This window comes from Artibeus jamaicensis, unplaced genomic scaffold (genome assembly GCF_021234435.1).
Source record: "Artibeus jamaicensis isolate MK-2021 breed Jamaican fruit bat unplaced genomic scaffold, CSHL_Jam_final contig_3126, whole genome shotgun sequence".
Taxonomy (NCBI): Eukaryota; Metazoa; Chordata; class Mammalia; order Chiroptera; family Phyllostomidae; genus Artibeus; species Artibeus jamaicensis.
In genome coordinates this window covers 20,798,981-20,820,033 of record NW_026521723.1, presented here as the reverse complement: position 1 = coordinate 20,820,033, position 21,053 = coordinate 20,798,981, and the positions used below count along the sequence as shown (strand labels likewise).

Below are 21,053 nucleotides of genomic sequence, written 5' to 3'. Positions count from 1 at the left end.
TTCCTTTTTAAGGTGATGAAAATGTTCTGAAACTAGATAGAGGTGATGGTTGTCCACCTCTATGAAATACTAAAGAATATTAAGTTGTATGTTTTTGAAAGGTATATTAAATATACTATATAAACTATGTCTCACTAAACTTAAAAATGAAGTATATATGGTATATGGCCAATTTGGGAAAGTGTAACAGGACCTCAAGTCAACATGGCCAAGGTCCGTTTGTGGTCACTTGGGGGTTACTGGGAGCATCTCCACGCTTCTAAGGTGCTTGATTCTCAGCCCCAAGCAGAAAATGAAGCAGAGGACCTGGTCCCTGGAAGTTTCCTTTTCTTCTCACCATTTGTTCTTTATCATAGCACAAAGTCCAACTTCTTTATGGGCATGAAATCAGAAGCTGATTTTTTTAAAAAGTCCCCTCTCTTCCATATGTATTGTTTTATTTGTCCTCATCTATGGAAGGAAGATTTTAAGATCAGTATTTTCATGGGTGGAGACAACTGGGACCATGGAATCTAAATATTAATAAGTGACAGGGCTGGGACTAGAACTCACATCTCTTAGTTCCCAGGCCTGTTTTCTTTCAGTCTTGCACATGTCATGGCCTGAGATGAAATAGTTTATCCCTTGTAAACGTCTCCATGCCTAAACCTTAGCATTTTTCAGCTTAGCCTAAGCCTGGGAGATGGATGGATAAATGGATAGATTTATTTGCTTATTCACTTATTTAAACAACATTTACTGTATATTATGTTCTGAATATGTATGTATGACTTTGTGATCACCTATATAAAGTGACATATCACCAAGCAACAAAACGTTTTCTAGTGCTTTGTACAGAGATAACATCTTTTTAAAGGATAAAATGGACTGAAAACTATTTAACATGGATGGTACATTTGCGAAGAAAATTAATAAAAGTGTAAGAATAGTTTCAAAATAAATGACAGTATAATTATTCCAGAAGTTAGCATAAATGGAAGCCCCCCAAATGAAGGAACTTACCTGACTTTCATAGCTAGTTGGTGCCTAAGCTAGGACCTGAGCCAAGATTTTGGATTCCCTCTTCAGCTTTGCTTACTGCTTTGAAAGGACAGCTTCTCTTGGAGAGAAGATGACTCATTATTGAGAGGTTTTTCTGCCTTTGTAGAAGATACCTTTGTACCCGCATATTCTTTTGAAGTAGACAGTCTGCCTTTTCCAGCATCTGTTAGGAATGAAGAAAGATTTGCTTGCAACTGGAGCCATTTTATTTATTCATTCATTCATTTATATTTTAAAAGTATTTTATATTGATTATGCTACTACAATTTTCCCTTTTATCCCCCTCTGCCCTGCCACCCAAACCTCCAGCAGTCTCCACCTTAGTTCATGTCCACAGGTTGTACATGTAAGTTCTTTGAGTCCTGTTTCCTATACTATTTTTATCTCTCCCCGTCTATTTTATGCCTACCAATTATGCTTCTTCTTCCCTGTACATTTTACCGCCTATTCCTCTCTTCCCCCTCCCCACTGAAATATCTCCATGTGATGTCCATTTCTCTGATTCTGTTCTTGTCCTATTGTTTGCTTAGTTTTTGTTTTCATTGTTTTTCTTTTCTTTTAGGTTCATTTGTTGATAGTTGTGAGTTTATTGTCATTTTATTGTTGATTTTTTTTATCTTCTTTTTCTTAGATAAGTCCCTTTAACATTTCATATAATAAGGTCTTGGTGATGATGAACTTCTTTAACTTGACCTTATCTGGGAAGCACTTTATCTGCCCTTCCATTCTAAATGATAGCTTTGCTGGATAGAGCAATCTTGGATGTAGGTCTTTGCCTTTCATGACTTGGAATACTTTTTTCCAGCCCCTTCTTTCCTTCAAGGTTTCTTTTGAGAAATCAGCTGATAGCTTGCCTTATGGGAACTCCTTTGTAGGTAACTGTCTCCTTTTCTCTTTCTGCCTTTAAGATCCTCTCCTTATCTTTAATCTTGGGTAATGTAATCATGATGTGCCTCAGTGTGTGCTTCCTTGGGTCCATCTTCTTTGGGACTCTGTGGGCTTCCTGGACTTCCCAGAAGTCTATTTCCTTCACCAGATTGGGGAAGTTTTTCTTTTATTATTTGTTCAAATAAGTTTTCAATTTCTTGCTGTTGTTGTTCTCCTTCTGACACCCCTACAATTTGGAAATTGGAACGTTTCTGGTTGTCCCAGAGGTTTGTAAGTCTCTCTTCACTGTTTCAAATTCTTGTTTATTCATTCTGTTCCAGTTGGATGTTTATTTTTCCCTTTTGTTCCAAATTGTTGCTCTGAGTACTGGTTTCCTTCCTGTCACTGTTGGTTCCATGAATATTTTGCTTTATTTCATTCTGGATATCTTTTTTTTGTTTTTTCATTTTTTATCTAACTCAATCAGATGTGGGAGCATTTTGATTACGATTTTGATTAACTTCTCCATCAGATAGGTTGGCTATCTCCTCCTTGCTTAGTTTTCTTTCTGAAGTTTTGCTCTGTTCTTTCATTTGGGTCATATTTCTTTGTCTTGGTGCATCTGGTAAGTTGGAGGGGGCAGGTCCCTAGGTATTTACCAGGGCAGGGCAACCCTCCTTGGTGCACTGCAAGGCTGCCTGTGGGAGAGGGGCCAGAGAGGGAACAATGCAGGTTGCCTCCTCCTCTGTAGCTGACTTTCTACTTTCCAAGGATTTCATGACAATGGGAGTTCCTCCCACCACAGCAACCACCATAGTCCACAGCCACCTCCGAGTCTCAGTTTTGTTTTCAGCCATCTCTGCCTGCCCATCTGGTCCTCCACCTTGCCCCAGTTTTTCTGAGCTGGCTCATATGGTCTGCCACCTTACTGATCTGGTTGTTCTGTTGATTTTTTCTTTAATTCCTTGTTTTTTTGAGTTCCATGTGGTCTGATTTTCTGGTGCCTCTGGTGTTTATTGATTTTAGCTTGGTTGTTTTCCCCCTTTTGGTTGTGCAAGGAAGCAAAGGGCTTCTACCTATGCCTCCATCTTGGTTGGAATATCTCCCATTTCCTAACATTTACCCTAACATAGAAGCATAGAAACTGAAAAAGCTTATTATTATATATTATATGCTCTTAGAAAAGACTCTGTAAAGAATTCAGTATTTAGGTGTTTTGTTTTCCTTTTCTTAAGACTCTTAAGAATTTTCCTGTCAGTGTTTTTTTGTTGTTGTCAAGGACCTTTCATTTTTGTGCTGCTGTGAATTCTGCCTTATGACTGCCAGTTGCTCTGTTAGATGAACTGTAAATGATTGTAGAGTTGTTTGTGGGCTGGCTTAGCACAATGTCTGATTTAAGGGTTAGTACCACTCTCACATTTTCTGAAGATTGAGTGACAGCTTCAAAATTCAAGTACGTGTACCCATTGATGACAATATTTGTTTTGTTCTTTAAAAAGCAAAACCCAAGAAATCTGTCTTTGAACTTAATCGTATCTAAATTCATCCATGTTGGTTATTTATATAATATGTTTGGTGACACCCTACGTAATCCTATTAATTAGGAACATCTCCAGTACTATAGCTAGCCACTGTGACCACTTTCATTTTACTTTGATATTAAAAGGCAAATTAGGAACATCCAACAATATAGAGAAATAAATCTTCACATTAATCTACCTCATTCCTCTTCCCTACAATAATGTACCTCAGTCAGATAGGTGTATGTCTTTTGTATGTTTTTTAAAAATCTCTTAGTAAAGATATTGCACAAAATTTCCGGGTGCCTTTCTCAGACTTTTTGGGGAGGGATAATGGAACTGGCAGATACGCATACAAGTTCTAAACAATATCCCCCTCTACATCTCTCTCCTCCAGCCTTCAGTGATTTTGAAATGTATCTTTATAATTTTTTTAGATTTTACTGTAACACATATTATAAAACCATTAAAATGTAGGGAAATTAATATATTTTCAGTAAAGAAGTACTAAATCTTCTCAGAGCTGACAGTTATCTAAATGAGCATATTTTTATAACTAGCCAAGGAAGAACCTTGCATGTCTCATGAAGTTATCTAAGCACTGAAAATCAGTGTATTCAGCTGTCCCCCATTTAACCCAAACACAAATATAGTCACTTTGTAGCTGTTTAGGTGTTTTAAAATTTTGATGTATTTCATTTCTTTAATTACAGAGATTTTTCTTTTAATTTTAGAGACAGTGATGAGTCACATTTTGTTCATACATCAGAAGCTTACTCGTCGACATTAATTTCCACAGACTAAGCTGTTATTAATGTTATTGTCCCTTCCTTCCTTTCTTGATCACCGATTTTCCCCTACACCAAAGATAACATTTTTATTTAAGTCTGAAGAATCCTCACCATAATTATGTATTCCTTTTCCAAAAATAAATAAAAATAAAAATTTCAAAATTTACTGGTTCAATCAGTATGCAGTTCTGATTGAATCAATAAGTGGGTCATTACTCATTTTAGTAGTCCTTTAAAGATATGTTCCTATAGCATTTTTTTCTTTTAATAATAACTCATCTTCTTGGAAGAGGTATGGCAGGAGAAAGAATGGCAGAAGCCATTGCCATTTGAAAAGCAGTCAGAACTCAAAATAGAGCATGTTTAAGCTGAGAGTGTAAGCCATGTTGGAAAAAGTACTTTTTTTCTTTTGTAGAAGAAAAAAGAATGGATATATACAGAATGGATACCTATTCTGTATCCAGAGACATAATCATTGCTAACTATTTAGTATAAAGATTTTCTTTGAGTGTTTTTAGGTGTGTATGACTGTTTTTACAAAAATCATATTGTGTGCATGTTACTTATAGCCTGTTCTCTTTTCTTTTTAAAAAACTTTATTATTTCATTTTTTTTTAATTTATTTATTTTATTGTTATTCAAATATAGTTGTCTCCATTTTCCCCCCATGACTGACTCCCCCAACTACAGCCATCCTCACCTCCCACCCTTAATCCCACCCCCCTTTAGCTTTGTCCATGTGTCCTTTACACATAGTCCTTGACAACCCTTCCTCTCTTCCCCTCTGCTATCCCTTCCCACTTCCCCTCTGGTTACTGTCAGTTTGTTCTTAGTTTCAGGGCCACTGGTTATATTTTGTTTGTTTTGTTGATTAGGTTCCACTTACAGGTGAGATCATGTGGTATTTGTCTTTCACCAACTGCCTTATTTAACTTATCATAATGCTCTCCAGATCCATCCATGCTATCACAAAGGGCAAGAGCTCCTTCTCTCTTTCTGCTGCATAGAATTCCATTGTGTAAATGTACCATAGTTTTTTTATCCACTCATTTACCTATGAGCACTTAGGTTGCTTCCAACACTTGGCTATTGTAGATTGTGCTGCTATGAACACTGGAGTGCATAGGTTCTTTGAATTGGTGTGTCAGAACTCTTAGGGTATAGTCCCAGCAGTGGAATTGCCGGGTCTAAAGGCAGTTCCAGTTTTAGTTTTCTGAGGAAATTCCATACTGTTTTCTTCAGTGGCTGCATCAGTCTGCATTCCCGCCAATAGTGCACTAGGGTTCCCTTCTCTCTACAGCCTCACCGGTACTTGTTGTTTGTTGATTTGTTTATGATGGCCATTCAGACCAGTGTGAAGTGCTTATTTCATTGTGGTTTCAATTTGCATCTCTCTGATGGCTAGTGATGCTGATCATCCTTTCATATGTCTCTAGGCTTTCTGTATGTCCTCCTTGTAGAAGTGTCTGTTCAGGTCCTTTGCCCATTTTTTAATTGGATTGTTTGTCTTCTGGGGTGGAGTTGTATGAGTTCTTTATATATTTTGGAGATCAAACCCTTTTCCGAGGTATTTTTGGCAAATATGTTTTCCCATACTGTTGTTTCCCTTTTCCTTTTAATGCTGTTTTCTTTAGCTGTGCAGAAGGTTTTTATTCTGATGAGATCCCATTTGCTTATTTCTTCCTTTATGTCCCTGGCTCTAGGGGACATATCAGTGAAAATATGGAATATCTGAGATTTTCCTGACTATGTTCTCCTCTACTTTTATGGGCTCACAACTTATATTTAAGTCTTTTATCCATCTTGAGTTTATTTTTATGTATGGTATAAGTTGGTGGTCATTTCATTTTTTTTCATTTAGCTGTCCAGATCTTCCAACACCATTTGTTGAAGAGGCTAATTTTACTTCATTTTATGCTCCTGCCCCCTTTGTTGAATATTAATTAACCATCGAGTCTTGGGTTCATTTATGGGCTCTCTATTCTGTTCCGTTGATCTATGTGTCTTTTCTTATGCCAGTATCAGACTGGTTTGATTACTGTTAGCCTGTTCTTTTTAACTTAACCTCCTGAACATTTCCCCATTGATATTCGTTATTGTAAAGAATGAATGTCTGTGATGTAGTTCTACCATAATTTACCTAAATCAGTCCATTATACTTAAAGATAAAAAGGTTAAGTCCATCTATTTTTTTTATTATAAATTGTGTTTTTGTAAATATATCTTTGGTTACAGCCTGTTGCATATAGTTATATCAGTAGGATAAATTCCTGGAAGTGCAAATTGGTGGGTCAAAATGTGTGGGATATCCAAATCCTCTGATGTATTGCCAGTATGTTCTCCAGAAGAGTCATACCATTGTACACTAGTAGCACCTGCCTCTACAATCTTCTATAACAAATGTCATTTTTATTTTACCATGATAATTTGATAGGCAAAAAAAAATCACATTAAAATTTTTAATTTCTCTGATTAAAAGTTGAACTTTTGAAAAGCTGATTTGATGGAAAGAAATATCAATTTCTTATTCCACTTTTTTATGTGTTCATGCCCTGACCCAGGATCAAACCTGCAATTTTGGTGTATTGGGAAGCTCTAACCAACTGAGCTACCCAGCCAGGGCCAACAGTTGAACTTTTAAAACATCCTTATTGGTTAGTTGTAATCATTTAAAATTACTTGTTGATGTCCTTTTAATCTTTTTTTACATTGGTGTGTGTGTGTGTTTTAAGTACATTTTATTGATAATGCTGTGCCAGTTGTCCCAGTATTTTTCCCTTTGCCTCTTTCTGCCCGATACTCCTCTTTCTTCCAGCACTCCCTCCCTGCCTTAGTTCATGTCCATGGGACATGTGTTTAAGTTCTTTGGCTTCTTCCTTTCCTGTACTATTCTTAAACTCCCCTTGTCTGTTTTGTTCCTACCAACAATGCTTTTTTGATCCCTGCACCATTTTCCCTTTTCTCCCCCTCCCCACCCAGCAGATAATCCTCCAAGTGATCCCCATGCCTATGATTCTGTTCTTGTTCTAGTTGGTTGCTTAATTTGTTTTTTCGATTCAGTTGTTGATAGTTGTATTTGTTGTCATTTATGTTCATAGTTTTGATCCTCTTTTTCTTAAGTAAGTCCCTTTAACATTTCATATAATAATGGTGATGATGAACTCTTTTAACTTTACCTTGTCTGGAAGCACTTTATCTGCCCTTCCATTCTAAATGATAGCTTTGCTGGATAAAGTAATCTTGATTGTAGGTCCTTGCTTTTCACGTTGAATACTTCTTTGAAGACTTTGAATAATAATACTTTCAATAATACTTTGAATACTTCTTTCCAGCCCCTTCTTGCCTGCAAGGTTTCTTTTGATAAATCAGTTGACAGTCTTATGGAAACTCCTTTGTAGGTAACACTGTTTATCTCTTGCTGCTTGTAATATTCTCTCTGCATCTTAACCCTTTTCATTTTAATTGTGATGTTTCTTGCTATGGTCCTCTTTGAGTCCAACTTGTTTGGGATTCTCTGTGCTTCCTGGACTTGCATGTCTTTTTTCTTCACTAAATTGGGGAAGTTTTCTTTCTTTTTTTTTTTCAGATAGATTTCTCCTTTCTTGCTCTTTCTCTTCTCCCTCTGACACCTATTAATGTGAATGTTGGCTCTCTTGAAGTAGTCCCAGAAGCTACTTATACCGCCCTCACTTTTTTGTATTCTTTTTTCTTCTTTTGTTTTTATTGGTTGTTTTTTGTTTTCTTATGTGTCAAAATACCAATTTGATTCTCAGCTTCATCCACTCTACTATTATTTTCCTGTAAATTGTTCTTTATTTCAATTAGTAAATCCTTTGTTTCTGACTGGATGTTTTATTATGCTGTTGGGATCCTCACTAAGTTTGTTGAGCATTCTTATAACCAGTGTTTTGAACTCTGCATTGGATAGATTCTTTATCTCCATTTCTTTTACCAGTAGCTCTTTTTTCTGGAGGTTTGAACTTTTGTTTCATTTGGGCCATGTTTCTTTGTGCCCCTGTTTTGGCAGCCTCCTTGTTTGTTTCTGTGTATTAGGTAGAGCTGCTTTGACTCCATGTCATGGTATTGTGGCCTAATGTAGTAGGTGTCCTGTTGGGTCCAGTGGCACAGCCTCCCCTACCACTCAAGCTCGGTATTCAAGGTGCATCCTTTGTGTGGACTGAGTACACCCTCCTCTTGTATTGAAGAGGGATGTAGATCCCTCTCTACATCCCTGTTGGTTGCTGTTGGCAGATCAATGAGAGGGATTTACCCAGGCCAGTAGCTTCAAGGATTGGCTGTGATCACTTACTACCAACCTCTACCCTCCATGGAGGATTGTCTGTGTAGGGACAGGGTGGTGGTGCTCCAGCGTGGTCTGTGGCTGTCCACTTAGTGCACTGGAAGTGGAGTTTCCCCAATGTTGCAAGCCAAGGTCAGCCCCCACCTTTGTTTTCCTTGGGGGCTGCCCTTCCTGAACTATAAAGCAATCTGAGATTGCTGCTACTTGTGCTGGGCTTGGAGATTCTTAGGCGAATCCAAGCTATTAATGTAGGCTGGCTGTTGCTTGTGCCGGGCCTAGGACTCACTGAAGCCAATTGTTGCTTGTTTGAGAGGATTTAGGAAGTTGTGTCATGTGAGCCAAGACCAGCTATTCGTATGGCATATCAGCTTGGGTTGGCTAGTAAATTGCGTGGGGTGGAGTTTCTGGGGATCTTCAAGGTAAGTCAGGCCGTGTTAGCGAGGTTGACGGAGTCTCAAATATGGCATCAGCATGCTGGTTCCATGGCTCTGCATGAGAAGGACACAGAAAGGGGACGATGGCTTCTGCTTGCCCGGATGTAAGACACTTCAGCTTCTCCCAGTATGCGAGTGGGGCTTGAAGCTGCTGCCTGGGTGCTGGAGCTCAGAGGGAGTGAGTCTGAGTAGGTAAGTCCAAGTGTGGGTTTTTTAAGTGGACCGCTTGAGGTTCCAACAGTTTCTTCCACTGACTCAATCCCAGCTAGAAGTAGTGGGGACTTATCTTCTTGGCACTAGAACCCTGGGCTGGGGTGCCTGCTATGGAGCTGAGACTTCTTGCTCCTGAGATATCCCTCCCAAATTTTTATTCACCACAAGTGCGTGAGAGACCTGTTCGTTCTGCATCTGCCCCCCTCCTACCAGTCTGGTTGGATGCGGTTTCTTTAATCCTGTAGTTTTCATACTTCCACTCAGCCAGATTCCTAACAATTCTGAGTGATGATTGTTCTATATTTTAGTTATAATTTTGATGTGATTGTGTGAAGAATCAAGCCATGTCTGCCTACCCTGCCATCTTGACAAGAAGTCTAAGTTGGTATATTTCTCATCAATATGAACATAATGTCATTGAATTCAAATAGACTTAGTATAAAATGGCTTTAATAGGACTACTAATAAAAGCTGCCATTAAAGGAACAACCGTTTAGCCTGAAACTATTAAGCACATTATCCTTATATTTTATTATTTTATCTTATTTAATATTCACTGTAATTCTAAAGTAGGTTATCTTCCTTTTGCAGTTGAAGAACTTGAGATTCAGAAAAGTTGAGTGACTTGTCCCAGATTACAGCTAGCGACAGTGTTAGGATTGCATTGATTTTTTGTCTGACTTCAAACACTGTGTGGTTTTCCTTAAACCACATTTTCCCTGATACCTGGTTGTTATATATACTGATTTATGCCAGGTAATGTTCTAACCATTCTTTTTTCTCTAGTATTACTCCAGTAGCTTTTGAATATATATTTGCAATAGAGATTAGTAACTTAATTACTAACAGCATCCACTCTCAGATGAGTAGTGTGTTCACCATTTTGCAATGATTCTCAGGAATAAAGCATCTCCATATCATAAGAGAAAAAATTTCCAAGCCCCTATTTTTAGACATAATATTAGAATTGATGCACACCAAGGTCTTTCATCATTTATTATTTTAATTTACTGTTTCATAGCATATTCTATACTACTGTGCTTCTAGTTGCTTTTCCCCATATTAAACACCAGGCACTTGCCTCTCATCCTTTCTTTTAAAGGTGAGGCATATATAAGTAAATGGAAGAAATGGGTAAACAAGCTAATGTACTAAATTTCTTTCTAACAGAACTTTACAGAGCAGTATGGCAAAGCTTCTCTCAGATCTTAGTATGGACACTGCTCGCTGCAAGCCTGGGAATAATCTTACCAAATCACTTCTGAAAATTTATGAAAAACAACCTCAGCATGACCCGATCCCTGCTCAAATTTCCATAATGAGCTACCTAAACAAGTTAGGCACAGATCCCTCTTTTATTCATTCAGAGCCACTTTCTGAAACCAACAGTGAGGAGAACGTAGTGCCAGACAGGCCCTGTGAAAACGCTCTGCCTTCCAAAGGCCCTCAACATGGGGACCCCAGGAGTGTGGAGGAAGCATCGGCCCCTGGAATCATTTGTACCCTTCCAAAACAGGATTCTGATGAGGAGAGCAAAATTACGATGTTAATAGAAGGTGACTGCAATCTGGATAATACCATTTATATTCCGTTTGCCAGAAGTACTTCTAAAAGGAAATCACCACTATCTAAGAGATTATCCCCCCAGCCACAGGTCAGTGTAAGTCCACCACCGCTGCCCAGCAGCAGTGCACCTGTCTCAGAAAAAGAAAGCAGGTCGTGTGCACCCGGAGTTTGTTCTTCCAAAAAGGAAGTAGAAGATGCACGTGAGAAACTTCCCACAACAGCTGAAATGGAGGACAAGCGGCTCCTCAAGGAAATAAAGGAAGCCATCTGCAAGATCTCTGCTGCCACTGCAGGGCCACAGGAGCCGGCCGCATGTCACGGCCCCTCCACTCGTCAGAGCGGCAGCTTTCAAGTGAACAGTAGTACTGTCTGTGATGGTAGCTTTTTAAACTCAGACTTGACGTCTGACTGGAGCATCTCTTCTTTTTCAACATTCACTTCTCGTGATGAACAAGACTTCCGAAATGGCCTTGCAGCACTGGATGCCAACATCGCGAGGCTCCAGGAATCCTTAAGGTCCGGTGTTCTAGAGAAGTGAGCTCAGGAGAAAACAAATGAGCATCTGTTTTTAAGAATAGAACTTGGGTACATTGACTACATATTTTAAATTTTTGTATAGAGGAATGATGTTCTATATTAATTATGTGTGAAAAAATAAATTTAATCATAAATTTATTATTGGAATATATTGATACTGTGGAGCTTATAAAAATAGGTCCTCTTAAATTTACATTTGCTGAGAGAAGAAAGTTTTAGATAACTAGGGAAATAGTATAAGTAATATTTCATTTTAGTACTTATCAATTTCAGTTCTCTTATTACCCTGCTGGGTGAAGGGTGCAGGTTGGAACAATTCTCTTAAGGATAATTGGAAGTGAGTCCCTGGGTACAGTTTACTATATTCAAACTAGAGTTTCTCATTTAGGATTCCTTTTTGTTTTTTTAATAGCATTGTGTTTCTTATATGGGATTCTCTGCTATAGGCTAGTGTTTTAGGTGAGCTGTATGAACCTTTGAGATGGAAGTACTCCACCTCTTAAAAAAATTAAGTGGTCTACTAAAATACAGGTAACATCCTAAGTTAGCATATGGTTTCTTAAAGCTTTGGCACTTCTATTTACCTTTATCCTGAATGCATATTTAAGGTCATATAGCATAGAAACATAAGAGTTCAGTTAAATTTCAAGGTGGAATATGACCCTAACAAAATGGAAGAGACATTGCGTTTCATAGAAGTTTAGGGAAGGGGAAAGCCAAAACGTGGAAGGGGGAACCTAGAAAAGAAGAAGCTTCATTTTTACTCAAAGAATGTATAGGCTTTGAATAATCCTATGAGTGTCCTCAAAATGTTGACCCCATAAACAGTATCACAAAATGTGGGGGCTGGTTGAGTGGGGTATTAAGAGGATGGTAAGCACACTAACCTGACTAAAATAGAGAAGTCAATATTATATATAATGGTAATATTAATAGATGATAACACATTAAGAAGAGTTGGGGTCAAAGTGTAGAATGTTAAAAGCTCCAGGCCGAGGTGTAATGATTAAACGTGATGTCACTGGTGTTGGGGTATTTTTGGTTGTGGTGGTGCTTTTGTATTTTAATTGAGGACCACCAGATGAAATAGCGTGTTCTTAAAATTGCATAGTGATGGTAAACAGCAAGGATTAGAGGAGAGAGAGAGAATGGAGACCACATAGAAAGCTGTTACAGTAGTCCAGACATAAATTAATAAGCCTTAGGCAACAAAAAAAGAGACAAATGGAAAAATTTCTGTAGGCTTGGTGATTTACTAGAAAATGAAGGAGATGGGGAAATCAGAGGGGATTCCAGTGTTTTCAATTTGGTCACTTTGAGTGACCAAATGAAAAATCAAGTTCTTTTAAAAAAATATTTTATTTATTTATTTTTAGAGGGGAAAGGGAAGGAGAAGAAGTGGGAGAGAAACATCAATGTGTGGTTGCCTCTCATGTGTCCCCCACTGGAGACCTGGCCTGCAACCCAGGCATGTGCCCTGACTGGGAATCGAACCATCGACCCTTTGCTTCACAGGCCCGCGCTCAATCCATTGAGCTATACCAGCCAGGGCTAAAATGAAAAATCAAGTTCTTAGTCAAGTTCCAAGTCAACAAATTCCAAATTTAGTCTTGATAACAGTACTGTAAGTGGAGAGTGGGATAAGGAGAGAGTGACCTTTCAGCAGCCTTCTCTACATCTTCACAACCAGGAGTCAATGTAAATGACCTCATCTGAGTCTCAGAGGGTCTGTCTAGTCCCAAATCACAGCCTTCTCACAGTCCTTTCATTTGTCCCAGAGTGAGAGAAGCATATGTGGAGTATCCCCTGACCTCTGCCAGTGTGATTCAGTATCTCCTGGTAGATACTGGGTGTAGAATGGAAAAGAACCATCTTTCAGCATTTCGTCACTGTTCTCCTGTCCTTGTATCTGGTCTGTGGTGGTAGTACAGAAAATTTACAACAGATTTAGTATTTGTGACTACCACTGAAGATGACAGAAGCTGATTCTGTTTGACCAAGGGCAGGACTAAAGAAACTAGACAAGTTACTTGGTACACATTCTTCCCTGACTCCAACCACCCTTGCAGTTTAGCAAATCTTCCAGGAATCTTTACCTTTCACTCATGGTGGCATTTGTGTCAAGTGTTGAAAAAGTTAAGAAGATCTGCTTAAACTGCATGGAGAACAGAGCAGAATTACAAGGCCTGGTTAGATAGAAAGGGCATGCAGCCAAATCACATCTTACGAAGTATGTATCTAGTGCTCATATTGTGGGGGCCATCGCTCCAGCTAAAGATTCATTCAACAAATGAGTTAAGTGGAAGCTCTAATATGTGCCAGGTTCTAGTCTGGGCTCAGAGAATACAATGAGCAAGACAGATAATCTCTGCCCGTAAGGAGCTGACATTACAGCAGGACATAAGAAAAGGAACATGGAATAAGTATGGTGAAGGAAAATGGTTAGAGGACAAAGAATGACAAAATTGGCTTAAGTTTTAGTTATTAGGATAAGAGGCTGTTTCTCAAAAATTAAGTTTAGAAGTTTAGAATTTAAGCTCGCCAATAAATAAACATAAATTTGATTTGCCAGCTATCATTTTTCAACCCTTTTAATTCTAAAATTTCTCTGCTCAGAATTGCTTAAACAAATGAGTTTGACAACTGTCACACCTCACTGTTTTAGTATACCAATTATAGAGTACTGGGTACCATTTTATTTAAAGCATTTGGCCTGAAGTAGGACTTCCCAGAGAATTATTAGAAGAGAAAACTATACTTGCACAGCAATAAGAAAAAAAAAAGAGAGAGAGAAATGGTAAGATTTTATGTACCTCTGAAGGGCTTGGCTTGCAAGTTGAGTTTTCAAAAGGACGTTAGAAGTCATCTACCTCATACCCAAAGAAGGAGTCTGTTCTACATCGATACCTACTACTGGTAAGATGCCAAGCGCATCATGTATATTCTTTTTGCCTGGACCACTCTTTTGTCCAGCCTCCTGACAAATTCTTACTCATTCTTCAAACTCCTGGTACCTTGTATATATATACCTCTACTTATACAAGTACCTATACAAGGTACATCTGTACCTTGTATATACCTCTACTGATGCAGGTATCAGTTTGTCAACTTTCCTACCCTTTATGCTTCTTAAGGGCAGGGACCAGTATTTATTCATCTTTGACACCCACTGTGACACTTGGTGTCTATCATATAATAGGCAGTTAATGACTTGTTAGGCCTAACTATATTTCTGACAAATGGTCTCCTAGGCTTCACTTGGTTTTCTCCTGGTGTTGGTAAATTCATGCAACAGCTTCTTTTATAGCTTTTTAATGCACATCTAAACTTGCATTAGCTGCCCTGTAGCTTTTATTCTTGATTCCTTTTACTTACTTCTGAAACAAAATTCACTTTTGTTTAGCAAACATTTGCACACTATTTCTTATTATGAGGAGAGGCCACAGATTGTTAAATATTTAGGACAGGAGATAGGACAGAAACATTTTTAACTATGTCACTAGTGCAAGGATAATCTATCCCACCAGCCTATCTCACTAATTTGTGGGAGGGGTAAATGTCGGCAAAGATTGGAAGACTGGAGGACAATGAACAATCTGACTTAAGACAACATTTAAAGAGCCCTCGGCATCATGCTTGTCCTTGTTTGATGTCCTCCAGTTTGTTAATGTCTTAAAATTTAAATCCAGCACTGAGCATTGAGCTCGAGACGTGATGTGATGTTATCAAGCAGAATACTGGTAGATTATAATTTTAAATTATTTAAAACTGGACAGAGATGAATTCGCTATCTTTAGCCATCATATATTATTGCATTTCATTTTCAGATATTCACATTGTCATTCTCAGTGTTGAGTGGCATCATGTTAGGACAGCTTGGGGGCCCAGGTCCTGTCCGCCTAGAAATCAGCAGTTTCTCTAAGACAGGTTCTGACCAAACAAGTGGCTTCAAGTATCTTGAAAGGAGGAGCCCAAATTTACTACAAACAGAAAGTGTTCTTGAAACCATATCTTAAAGGCCATAAAGAAGGGTGAAAAGAATTAGACTGAGCCCTGACCAATGTGGCTCAGTTGGTTGGAGCATTGTCCTGTAGACCAAATGGTTGTGGGTTCGATTCCCAGTCAGGGCACATACCTTGGTTGCGGGTTTGATCCCCACTTTAGGCATGTACAAGATACAAGCAATCGATGTTTTTCTCTCACACTGATGCTTCTCTCTTGTAGGGGACTGGTTTGTTTCAGTGTTCCAAATGTGACTCAGCTCTGTATGGAAAACCTACAGAAGTGAACTGGTGGGCAGTAGCCAGACCTTCAGACCGAGTTTTCCCATGGGAATCAGGCCTAGAAAATGCATACAGACTGTTATGACTTGCTCTTGCTAAAACTCCCATCACCCTGGTCTAAAACAATAAATGTGTATTGTCTACCTTCAAGGTAATATCCAAAGCCTGTATAAAATTTCCAAAAGATAGAGCTAATCAACTCATCATTATTCCCCTCTGTGTGTTAGTTTCATTTCTTTGTACCCAAAATGTAGACAATAATATTCTATGCAATAAATAACAAACCTTTGATGTAAGACCTGAGGAAAACAATGAAAGCCTGTCTAGGCAAGGGTCGGCACTCTTTCCTCTTGAGGGAGTGGCCGAGGCACCATAGGCACTCTCCCCTTGAAAGAGTAGTGGTGCCGTTCCCTGTTTCTCCACAGGATTGTTGTTGCCTGTGCATTTATTCTCGTCATCAGCCATAACAGGCAGACTCTGCTGGCCAGAGTCCACCACACTCTCTCTCTTCCTCTCTTTCTAAAAACAGTGAATAAATGTTCTCAGGTGAGATTAAAAAACAAACAAAAGAACTAGACAATCAGGAAGCCTGGTCCTGTTTTTCTGTATGAACCTTGTTTTCCAGTTATAAATGTGAGGGTTTGACTAAAAGTTCTCTAATCACTGTGATTCAACAATATTTAATCATGTATTCTAGCATTTTGACAGGACATGTCCTTAATTAGTCAACCATGAATGCTCTACTCAGGATATTTATATGTAGTCACACCATTCCTCCAATCACTGGGATGGCCCTGCCAAGTCCAGAGATTTAAAGAAAGAATGTCATTATTTGTCATAAATGATTTTTAAAAACCTGTGATATTACTGGTGTCTCTATTAACAGTTCCATCTATCTCTGGACTGATTTTTGAACACTACCATATCTATTAGCATTCCCTACTTAGAAGATTGAAATACTCCTGGTACAAAAACATCTTGGGTAATTTTTGCTTTATATTGTATAGACATTGACTTTTATAGCTAAAGGGACCTTATGATCACCTAGTCCAATCTCATTTTTAGGAACAAACTAAAAAATATTAGACACTTGCTCAAGGACACACAGCTAACACTTTGAGCCAGGTAGTGAGTCTCAGTCTATCATGCTTTCTTCCCTGTATTGTCTTCCCACCATCAGCTAAATCTTGTAACTATTTAAAACCCTGGGCACCAAATCTGTCACCAGTATCTAGCTGCATGCATTTCTCTCTCGACTAGCATGGTCTAAGAATAAGGGATTTCCCCTGGGATCTGTGAGAGTTAAATAAGTGAAAATGCTTTGAGAATAATAAAGATTAAGGAGATGCTAATTGTCACTAATTATGCATAGGTGGTCTACATGCACACCTGTGTGCACTGTAGTAGACACTTCGGGTGTTACGTTGCTTTATGAGAGGCACACAGTGTTAAAATCTGTTTAGCATGTGACATAATGCTAGTAATATAGTTTTCCCACCTGTCAGTTGGCCAATTCCATTTAAGTCACTATTTATACTTATTTTTAAAGTAGATAAAGAAGTTACATGAGTTTTTTCCCCATTAACACTGGCATTCACATTAAGTTCTGACATTTCCAGGAACCCAGCACCATCTTCTACTCAGCTTGAAGGGTAACATGGCTCATATCTCCGTGGAGATCTCTAGGAGACATGCAGAGCTATCACACACTATCCAGGAGGAAAACGTGGTCCCCTTTGGAGCTAGAGACTTACACATTTGTTGGAGTCTATAACAAGGAATGTTGCCCACTGCTCATTAGGGAACACAGAGCCAAGGTACATATTTTCACCCCGCCATCCTTTCCAGATTATTCTGTGCTTGGCTGCGACTTCTAGGCCCAGTATGGGGTAGGAGAGAAGAATCAAATATTTTAAAAGCAAGCAGCTTTAAAACAAGCAAAACAGACCCTCCTGAAGAGATGAAATGACTAAAAATAAAATTTGATGGAACTGAAGAGCATTATGTGAAGTGAAATAAGCTAAGTGAAATAAGTATGCTAAGTGAAATAAGCCAGGTGATGAGGAACAAATATGTGATCTCACCTTTAACTGGAACATAATCAACAAAAGAAAAAAGCAGGGGGGGGGAATGGGAGGGAGGGGGGAGACCGGGCGGGGGGGGGAAGAGAAAAAAAAATGTACTTGAAAAGTAACTAAATGAAATTAAAAAAAAAAAAGAAAAAAGCAAATGAAATATAACCATAGTCATTGAAATAAGAACAATCTAACAATAGCCAGAGAGGAAGGGGGAGGGGACAGAGGGGAGAGGACACATGGGCAAAACCAAGGGTGAGGGTGGAAGCAAGGATGGAGAGAAAATACAACTGTAATTGAACAACAATAAAATAATTTAAAAAATAAAATTTGAAACCCAGACCCTCAAGGATAAGTTTTTTTTAGTACATTCAATACTATCAGACTCAACTGTCTCAGGATATGAAGATAAATTGGTGTAAGATAACACAGAAACTAGAAAAAGTAAAATAGAAACTTTCAATCAAAATGGAGGCATAGGTACATACAGTGTGCCTCACACAACCAAAAAAAGGGCACAACAAATTTAAAGACAAAAATAAAACTAGAACTGCCAGAAAATCAAACTGTATGAAAGTCTGACAACCAAGGAGTTAAAGAAGAAACATTCATCCAGACCAGTAGGCGGGGCAGAGATGTGCAGCCAGGGCAGAGAGGACTTGCAGAAAGGTGGCAGCTGAAGGACTAAGGCAGGTGGTTCCACATTTGTGTGTAGAAAAACTGGGAGGAACAACTGGGGAGTGAGACAGATCATACAACCCAGGGTTCCAGTGCAGGGAAATAAACCTCAAAACCTCTGACTGAGAAAGACGTGTGGGAGTTGAGGTGGTGGGAGAAACTCCCAAACTCATAGAAGAGTTTGTTGGAGAGACCCACAGGATCCTAGAGTGTACAAAAACCCACCCACCTGGGAATCAGCTCCAGAAATGCCAAATTTACTTGTAGGTAGTGGGGCAAGTGACTGACAGCCGGTGAAGAGCTGAGCAAGTAGCATTGTTCCTTCTCAGATCCCTCCCCAACATGCAGCGCCACAATGCAGCAACATGGGTTGCCCCGGCCTAGTGAATCTGCCCCTTACAACATAAGAGGTATACAGAAATAACAACAACAATAAAAGGGCCCAAAATGAAAGAACAGATCAAAGTTCTAATAAAAAATACAACTAAGTGATGAAGAAATAGCTAACCTATCAGATGCACAGTTCCAAACACTGCTGATCAGGATGCTCACAAATGGTTGAGTATGGTCACAAAATGGAGGAAAAAGTGAAGGCTATGAAAAGTGAAATAAAGGAAAATGCACAGAGAACCAACAGTGATGGAAAGGAAACAAGGACTCAAATCAACTGTTTGGACAAGAAGGAAGAAATAAATGTTGAAGCAGAACAGAATGAAGAAATAAGAATTTTAAAAAATGAGGAGAGACTCGGTAACCCCTATGACAACTTTAAATGTTCCAACATCTGAATCATAGGGGTGCCAGGATGAGAAGAGGAAGAGCAAGAAATTGAAATTTTATTTGAAAAAGTAATGAAGGAGAACATCCCCAATCTGGCAAAGGAGGTCCAGGAAGTCCAGGAAGCTCTGAGAGTCCCAAAGGACTTAGAACAAAGACACACCATCATTACATTAGCCAAGACTAAAGATAAAGAGAGAATCTACCTACAAAGGAGTTCTCATAAGGCTATCAGCTGATTTCTCAAAAGAAACCTTGCAGGCAAAAAGGAGCTGGAAAGAATTATTCAGTCATGAAAGGCAAGGAGTTACATCCAAGATTATTCTATCCAGCAAGGCTATCATTTAGAGTGGAAGGGCAGTTAAAATGCTTCCTATATAAAGACAGGTTAAAGTTCATCATCATCAAGCCCTTATTATATAAAATGTTAAAGAAACTTATCTAAGAAGAAGAAGATCAAAACTATGAACAGTAAAATCACAACAAACTCACAATTATTAAAAACAACCTAGAAAACACAAAAACAAAAACCAAACTAAGCAAACAATTACAACAGGAACATGGAGATCACATGGAGGGTTATCAGCAGGGAATGGGGGGTGGGGAATGGGGGAAAAGGTACAGAGAATAAGTAGCATAAATGGTAGGTGGAAAATAGACAGGGGGAGAGTAAGAATAGTATGGGAAATGTATAAGCCAAAGTACTTATATATACTACCCTTGGTCATGAACTAAAATGGGGGGGGTGTGGGTGGGAGGTGTATGCAGGGTGGAGGGGAATAAAGGAGGGGGAATGGGACAGCTGTAATAGCATAATCAATAAAATATATATTTTAAAAAAGTAAAAACATTTGAGTAAATAGGTCTTACCTATTTGAATCATGACCTCTACCTCGCACTCCACTCTTCCTTCACCACAAAATTAATGATCATTTAAACAATTTTTAAATTGTTTTTCAATTACACTTGTCCCATTTCCCACCCCCCACCATTGCTCTCCCCTGTCTTGCCCACCACCCGTTTCCCACATTCAATCCTCTCTCCCATTGTACTTGTCCATAGGTTCTTTATACCTCTTCCTTGACTTCATTCTTTCCCTTCTTTGCCCTATTATCACCTTCCCGCCCCACTCTGGTTGTCCCTGTCAGTTTGTTCTCTATTTCTAAGTCTCTGGTTCTCTTTTGCTTTCTTGTTTGTTTTGTTGATTAGGTTCCTCTTATAGATTAGATCATATATTTGTCTTTTGCCAGCTAGCTTATTTCAGTAGCTAAATACTCTCCAGTTCCATCCATGCTGTCGCAAAGGGTAGGAGCTCCTTCTTTCTTTCTGCTGCACAGTATTCCATTGAGTAAATGTACCACAGTTTTTTGATCCACTCATTTACTAATGGGCACATAGGCTGTTTCCAGCACTTGACTACTGTAAATAATGCTGTTGTGAGCAAAGGGGTGCATAGATTCTTTTAAATTGGTGTTTCAGGATTCCCAGGGTATAACCCCAAAGTGGAATCAAGGGTCAAAGGTGTTTCAGTTTGATCTTTAGTTTTTTTGAGAAAATTCCAGACTGTTTCCTACAGTGCCTACCCCTGTCTGCATTTTTACTGACAATATGCCAGTGTTCCCTTTTCTCCACAATCTTACCAGCACTCGTTTGTTGATTTCTTTATAATGGCCATTCTGGCCACTGTGAAGTGATATCTCATTGTGGTTTCAATTTGCATTTCTCTGATGACTAGTGATACTGAGCATCCTTTCATATGTCTCTGTGTGCCCTCCTTGGAGAAGTGTCTGTTCAGGTCCTTTTCCCATTTTTTAATTGTTTTTTTTTTTTTTTTGTCTTCTGGGGTGGAGTCATGTGAGTTCTTTATATATTTTGGAGATCAAACCCTTGTCCAAGGTATCATTGGCAAATATTCCCAAGCAGTTGGCTCCCTTTACATTTTGCTAATGTTTTCTTTTTTAAATATATTTT

The 21,053-nt window shown here is 38.7% G+C and overlaps 1 protein-coding gene across 4 annotated transcripts in view; it reads left to right on the top strand.

Moving 5' to 3' along the window:
• CCDC14 (coiled-coil domain containing 14) overlaps positions 1-11,350 on the top strand; it is a 48,005-nt gene extending 36,655 nt beyond the window's left edge. For all 4 annotated transcript variants that reach the window (XM_053663095.1, XM_053663094.1, XM_053663096.1 and 1 more), the window contains one exon: positions 10,337-11,350. In XM_053663095.1, coding sequence (XP_053519070.1) covers positions 10,337-11,270 — 934 coding nt within the window. In that variant the 3' untranslated portion in view covers positions 11,271-11,350. The remainder of the gene's footprint in view (positions 1-10,336) is intronic.
• Positions 11,351-21,053: the final 9,703 nt, after the last annotated feature.